Source organism: Terrapene carolina, unplaced genomic scaffold (genome assembly GCF_002925995.2).
Source record: "Terrapene carolina triunguis isolate 2854851 unplaced genomic scaffold, T_m_triunguis-2.0 Scaffold66, whole genome shotgun sequence".
In the NCBI taxonomy this organism is placed as follows: domain Eukaryota; kingdom Metazoa; phylum Chordata; order Testudines; family Emydidae; genus Terrapene; species Terrapene triunguis.
In genome coordinates this window covers 96665566-96672658 of record NW_020664417.1, presented here as the reverse complement: position 1 = coordinate 96672658, position 7093 = coordinate 96665566, and the positions used below count along the sequence as shown (strand labels likewise).

Here is a 7093-nt window from a genome sequence, read left to right as displayed (position 1 = left end):
CCTAGTGCAGGGGGAGGCACGAGGCTGGGCTCTGGTGACCCTAGTGCTCCCTGGCTCCAGGCAGGGGCCTGGGGAAAAGACCCCCCCACACACACACCCCGAGCCCCGGACACACCTGAGCGCCTGCAGCACGAGCCGGTACTGCCGGTAGCGCTCGCTCACCACCAGCAGCTCGGCCGGGTCCACGGGCGGCGGCACCTTCAGCCTCCCGGCCTTGGACTTGGCGGGCGGGTCGTGGCGGGACTTGCGGCCCCGGGCCGGCACCAGCAGCGGCAGCGGCCGGCGGCTCAGCGGGGCCCAGCAGCGGCTCAGCGCGGGCAGCATGGCGGCGCCCCCGACCTCCGGCTGGGCGCCGCCATGGACCTGACCCCTCACCCGGAAGCGGATGCAGGACGCTGACACCGCCGGCTCCGGGCCCGAGGGGGGTGGGGCAGGGGCATGATGGGAAATGTAGTTCTTTCCGGGCCAGCAACTGGTGGGAGGGGCTGCGGGGCAGACAGTCAGCCCCGCCCAGGGGGACAGGCCCCGCCCCCTGGGTCTCTGTCTCCTCAGCCTCCGCTCCCGCCTATTTCTCCTCGTCTGCCCCGCGGCTCGGGGCCGGGCTCCCGCTGCCCCCTGGCGCTGCCCCACGGCTCGGGGCCGGGCTCCCGCTGCCCCCTGGGCCTGCCCCACGGCTCAGGGCCGGGCTCCCGCTGTCCCCTGGGGCTGCCCCACGGCTCAGGGCAGGTGACCGTTGCTCCTCGGAGAGAAGCAGCCCAAGGAGCTGCACAAAACGGCGGTGCGAAAAGCGAGGCAGGCAAGAGCGACAAAGGATGGGGCCGGTGCCCAGCAGAGGGCAGGATGCTGCAGTGCATCGCCTCAGCCACACCATGCCTGGCCTCCGCCCTACCCTGGCTCCCCACGGAATAGCCAGCCCCGCTCACGGGCTTGGGCCGAATCGTCTAGGTCAGTGGTTCTCGGCCCGCAGGCCACTTGTGGCCCAAACAGCACAGCTGCGGCCCATGGGACATCCTCAGGGCCGTAACTAGGGCAGGAGGGGCACCTGTCCTGGGCGCAGAGCCAGCATGGTTTGTGTTTGTACAAAAATGGGGTGATGCAGGATTAGGCCCACCAGCATCAGCTCCTCTGCCAGGATCAGGCCCAGCAGCATCAGCCCCCCCCTCCTCCCAGCAGGGTTGGGCCCAGCAGCATTGGCAGGAGGCCAGGGTGCTCAGCGCCCCCCGTCCCTACAGGATCGTGGGTCCAGTGACCCTGGCTAATGACATTACTTCACTGCTGCAGAAACAGCTACCAATTCATGGCAGATGTAGCCTGCTACAGACAAAAGATACCCTCTTTGGCTGGCTTAGGTATGTATATGAACCCCATTACCACAGTATCTTCACAATCTCTAATGTATTTAGCCTCACAACACTCCAATAGGGAAATGCTATTATTTGTACAGAGAGGAAACTGAGTCACAGAGAGACTAAGTGACTTGTCCAAGGTCACACAGGAAGGGCTTTAACCTGGGTCTCCCAAGTCCCAGACTAGCACTCTAACCACTGGATCACGTTTCCTTTTGTTATCTTCCCAAGAACCTTACCATTGCTCTTTCTTATTTTCTTAATAGGAATGTGAGAATGTTGCCTTTTGTGCAAAAAACTACCACCATCAAACCTTTCCAAGGTTACATGTACCCCTGATATTTATCAGAGGGGTAGCCCTGTTAGTCTGAATCTGTAAAAAGTAACAGAGGGTCCTGTGGCACCTTTAAGACTAACAGAAGTATTGGGAGCATACCCACGAAAGCTTATGCTCCTAATACTTCTGTTAGTCTTAAAGGTGCCACAGGACCCTCTGTTACTTTTTCCCTGATATCTGTATCTCTGTGAATAAAGGGCCGTACATAGGACGTTTTCTCACATTTTGAATCAAGTTTGGCAGAATAGTCCAGCACTCAGCCAGAAGGCTGAACTACCCAGAAAGCAGTGCAAGGAGGGCCAGGAATTACCAATAAAGGGCCTTGTGACCCGACTCTTGTTCAAAAAATCAGTGCGTGCTTAAAACTGGTTTATGGGGCTGGAGATTTGTTTATTTTTATTTTTTTAAGACATGGGTAAGGACATAAATGTGGATGGAATTGTGTATGTAGCAAAATAAAGTATTTTATTCAACATGGTGGAGTTACACAAGTGCGTAAAGAACTCCAAACAGGGCCTCGTTCCGGTTGGGTGATGGGTCGGGGGCATTTCTCAAGCATTACACCACTATCCACGTTCCCAGCATTCGAGTGCAGTCAGCCAAGATGTTCATAAGAATTCTTTAACGGTCAGATACATGGAATCTACAGACACACCATCATGTTGCAAAGGAAGTGACTGAAAAGCCAGTGGGGCTGGCAAGCATTTCGGAAAGAGTCTGTGGAAAGGCTCACTTCTTCTTCTGTAGTTGTCTCGCCAGCAGGTCAGCCTGTTCGGCAACAAAGAAATTTTTTTTAAAATCCCACAATTTATTGGGCCCATTTCTCCATTTAATCGCATTTGATTGATCTCAGACCATTTGTTCAGCATCTAGCACAGTGGAGTTGTGATCTACAGTCGGGGCCTGTACCACTGCAGTACAAATAATAAATAATTTTCCCAGTCTTTTAAATGCTGAATGTTTTTCTCTCTAAATGGGCACTCCACCCATTATGTCTGGCTTATCTTCCCCGACTTTCATTACTCCTTCAAATCCCTCCTTTCAAGGCTTACATCTTCCAATTAACTTTCTACCACTCACCTACCCCTCTTGCCTGACTGTGCTCCCTAAAAATTCATTATTATTATTATATGTACATTAAGGAAACAACAGAGGCCACATTCAGATACCCCCGTGACAGGAGCAATGTAAGAACTTGAATAACCTGGACGTTTTATCTCTTGAGCTCTTCCTATCCGGACAGGTGTCCCGAGCATGATTCTGAACTTTTCATAGGAGATGCCCAGCAGCTTGCTAGATCTTTACGTTCTTTTGGGTAGACAGCTGTGTTTGTTGTTTGTCTTTAAAAGCCTTGGCATTAGAGATAGAAAATACTTCTAATCATTGACAATACCGGATTGTTCACTACTGCCCCCACTTTCGCCTCCTCTGCTAAATGCTGAGGCACTCTGGTAGCTACTGGAGAAGGTTGCATGTTGTTCTTACCAGCAGAGTGTCCACAATGGTTTTCCTTGGACTTCTCAGATAAGCACACTCTTCCCCATCACAGAGTTTGATTTCTTCTGAAGCCTGAACTCACAAACAAAACAAATACATTTCCAGGATTGGGTGGCTACATGGTCTTTCCTCCCTAAATTAAATCCAGCCCTGCTCTGTCATGAAGACACTTATATTCACAGTTAGGGGGAAAGAAACAAGGGATATACTCCTCATGCTGTGGAGTATAAGCCTGCATGAGCAGACGACAAACTTTCACTATGGACTGGTTATTACATAATTGTCCACTGAAGAGTGTCTTGTACTTTCCTTTTAAGCTGCTGGTACTGGCCATTATGAGAGTCAGGATGTTGGACTAGAATGAGTGACCAATCTGATCCGATACAGCAATTCCTATAACCCTAGAAGTGGAAGCGTTACCACCGATGGCTGTTTGGTGTCCTGGTGTGAAATGAGTTAGTAGCCTCTGTGCAGGACCTACAGGGTATTTTTCTGTTAACAGAGCTATGCGTTAGCTCATTTCTCTCTGTTACCTCTTCATGCCTTTCCAATGTGCATGAAATTTGCTGTGCTCTAATGTCTGGATATTGGATGGTGACAAAATTCAGTCAATGCATATTGGGGGGGGGGGGGGAGAAGTCCCCCAAACGGCTGAATTCAAGATGGAACCCTTCTCCACATGGATCTGCCTTGAAGGGCAGCTGACATGCTGTGCAGGAAAGGAGGAAATGGTGCATGCCTTAAAGCTAGCATGTGAAAGCACTAAAGGCTGTCCAGCTTTGGCCCTCTCCCAGTTGTCGTCTCTTCCCAGTTGTGTCTGTTATGATGCCGCAGCTGTGCAGATCAGAAGAACCCTGAGCCGTGGGACAGTTCAGATCCTGATCAGTGTCTGAAGGCCGTGTGCTCTGGGTGGTGAGCACAGGGCTGGGAAGTGGCGATGAAAGGTTTCTCTCTAGGTTTGTCAGCATTTTCATTAAAGGACCTGATCCTGAGAGGTGCGGAGCACTCACAATTCCCACTGGATCCCATGTGGATGCTCAGCACCTCCCAGGATCAGTCCTTAAATTAGGGCTGCAGAACAAGATGTATCTACAACGTACTGTGGGCTTTCAAGTAATATGGAAGATCCCCCTAGGGAAAGGCTGGAACTCACCTCTGGAGTCTGTGACAAATCTAGTTCTCTTTTCCCTCCGGGATACCAGCCGTGGGACCAGTGCTGAGCGCTCGACAGGTGGGTGCCGACTATTAGCACGACAAAGAGCAAGAGCAGGAGAGGTCGTTGACATGCCATGGCGCTGTCTGGCTGAATGGGGAGATCCTGCAAGGAGAAGGGAGGAGCAAGTCGGACATGGCCTGGGAGCAATCAGCGGAGGGAAAAGTCCCACAGTGTGTGTGGTTCTTGAGCCATATGGCAGGCAGCGCCTCATTCCCTAGCACGCAGTGAATCATAGAATATCAGGGTTGGAAGGGACCTCAGGAGGTCATCTAGTCCAACCCCCTGTTCAAAGCAGGACCAATTCCCAACTAAATCATCCCAGCCAGGGCAGGGTGCACACAGGCAGCATGGCCTGGTGGGAAGAGATTGGAACAGGGAGCCTGGGTTCTCTTCCCAGCTCTCCCGCTGGGTGACCCTGGGCAGGTTGCTGTGTGTCTGTGTTCCTCAGCTGTATAATTTGGATAACACTCACCTGCCTGGCAGGGTGGTTGTGAAGTCCAACTGGTTAACATCAGTAACGGGCTACGTGGCCCTTAGATGAAAGACACTTGGCTTCTAAAGGGACTAAGGATAGCATTAGCTCAAGACCTATAGGCAGATCTGGCCAAAAGAGCGAATGTGATCTGAGATACATAAACGGGACTCTCGAGTAGGAGTAGAGAGATTATTTTACCTCTGTATTTGGCACTGGTGCGACTACTGCGGGAATCCTGTGTCCAGTTCTGGTGCCCACCCATTCAGGAAGGATGTTGATACATTGGAGAGGGTTCAGAGAAGAGCCACGAGAATGATTAAAGGGTTAAAAAACCTGCCTGATAGCGATAGACTCAAGGAGTTCAATTTATTTAGCTTAATAAAGAGAAGGTTAAGGAGTGACTTGATTACAGTCTATAACGGGGGTGGCCAAACTTACTGATCCTCCGAGCCACAGACGGCAATCTTCAGAAGCTTGAGAGCCGGGGGTGCCTGCCGAGGCTCGGGGCCTCAGCCTTGTGCGGAGTGGGGTCTCGGGGATCAGGGCTGAAGCCTTGCTCCTGCTGAAGTCCCGAGCCCTGGCAGGTGCACCCTGCAGGGCTGAAGCCCTGAGACACTCCCCTTCCCACTGGACAAAAGCCAGAGGCGACATGTGGCTGAGAGATGTAGGGCCTTGTGCCCCTCCCCAGAGTTTGCTGGGCCCACTCGGTCACATGGTGCTGCCAGGCCCCCTCTCTGCACAGCAGCTGCTGGAGCTGGCAAGCTGGGAGCTGTGGCTGTGGGGAGACTGGAGAGGCAGTGACAAACAGCTGGGAGCAGCCGTTTTCCCTGCAGCTCCCAGCTGTTTGCCGCTGCCTCTCCAGGCAGAGCTAACACCTGAGAGCTGCAGGGAGGGGCCGCTAAGGGTAAGGGGTGTGTGCGCCTTGGGGGCATGACTCAAGCTGTTGGGGGGCCCAAACCTTTATATTGTGCCCCCCCATACCAGGCACCAGTCGTCTCTGACAGAAGCCCCTAGCCCCACCACCCTGCCGCAGGGCAGAAGCCCTGAGCTCTCCCCCCAGTGTGGCAGGCAGAGAATGGGAAGCTTTATAAAAGAGCCGCAGTTTGGCCACCCCTGGTCTATAAGTCCCTATAGGGAGAACAAATATTTGACAATGGGCTCTTAAGACTAGCCGAGAAAGGTATAACATGATTCAATGGCTGGAAGTTGGAGCTAGACAAATTCAGACTGGAAATAAGATATACATTTTTCACAGTGAGGGTAATTAACATTTGGAACATTCTCCATCACTGACAAATTTTAAGTCAAGATTGGATGTTTTTCTAGAAGCTCTGCTCTAGGAATTATTTTGGGGACGTTCCCTGGCCCGTGTTCTACAGGAGGTCAGATGAGATGATCACAAGGGTCCGTTCTGGCCTTAGACTCTCTTTATCTGATGGCACTCCCAGCCTGTGCTGCCTCCTCCTGGATGTCACCTCATTGGGTCTCCCTAGGTCCTGCCTTCAACTAAGCAATCCTGGAAGGGACTGATAACTGCACTAAAACTTACACCAGTGCAAAGCAAAATGGGGCTAATCTGGATTTATCCCAGCACCTCTGACACCCCAGTGGCATTACTCTGGGTTTACACTCGTGTAACAGAGCAGGATTGGGTCCATAGTGTTGGGGCGTTTGCACTGGCTGGGGAAAGGGAGGAGTTGCTGATCCAAGAGGTCTTTCCCCAGGGTTCTGTGGTGCAGGTTTGAGAGAGCAGGGCAAAGCAAAAAGCTCTGAACGTGCTCCATTGAACCTGTACGGCCAAACCCTGCAGTCAGCTTTGCTCCCTGTGTTAGAACAGTTTGCAACTGACTCTGGTGCCATCCCTTTGTCGGCAGCATTTGTTAGGTGGAGCTAACCTAAGAGCCAATCCATCATCCCCGCTCACATACTGGTCAATGGTACAGCAGAACCTCAGAGTTACGAACACCAGAGTTATGAACTGACCAGTCAATCACACACCTCATTTGGAATCAGACGTACACAATCAAGCAGCTGCAGAGACGGAAAAAAAAAAGCAAATACAGTACAGTACTGTGTTAAACCCAAACTATTCACAAAATAAAGTGAAAGCAGCGTTTTTCTTCTGCATAGTAAAGTTGCAAAGCTGTATTAAGTCAATGTTCAGTTGTAAACTTTTGAAAGAACAACCATAATGTTTTGTTCAGAGTTACAAACATTTCAGA

The 7093-nt window shown here is 51.8% G+C and overlaps 2 protein-coding genes across 2 annotated transcripts in view; both read right to left on the bottom strand.

Moving 5' to 3' along the window:
• MRPS26 (mitochondrial ribosomal protein S26) overlaps positions 1 to 362 on the bottom strand; it is a 4059-nt gene extending 3697 nt beyond the window's left edge. The window contains exon 1 of the mRNA XM_026648173.1: positions 116 to 362. Coding sequence (XP_026503958.1) covers positions 116 to 324 — 209 coding nt within the window. The 5' untranslated portion in view covers positions 325 to 362. The remainder of the gene's footprint in view (positions 1 to 115) is intronic.
• Positions 363 to 2382: 2020 nt separating this feature from the next.
• Positions 2383 to 4546, bottom strand: LOC112107579 (progonadoliberin-2). Its single transcript, XM_024201343.2, has 3 exons — positions 4334 to 4546; positions 3169 to 3252; positions 2383 to 2451 (listed from the first exon to the last, which is right to left on the bottom strand). Exons 1-3 carry the CDS (start codon positions 4469 to 4471, stop codon positions 2413 to 2415), a joined length of 261 nt encoding a protein of 86 aa, XP_024057111.2. The 5' UTR covers positions 4472 to 4546; the 3' UTR covers positions 2383 to 2412.
• Between the last annotated feature and the right edge of the window lie 2547 nt (positions 4547 to 7093).

Coding starts and splice junctions, on each gene's coding strand:
- LOC112107579 (XM_024201343.2), bottom strand. CDS start 4,471: ATGGCATGTCAACGACCTCTCCTGCTCTTGCTCTTTGTCGTGCTAATA. Junction 3,253..4,333: donor ATTTGTCACAGACTCCAGAG/GTGAGTTCCAGC, acceptor TTGTGAGTTCAG/GCTTCAGAAGAAATCAAACT. Junction 2,452..3,168: donor CCATTGTGGACACTCTGCTG/GTAAGAACAACA, acceptor GTTGCCGAACAG/GCTGACCTGCTGGCGAGACA.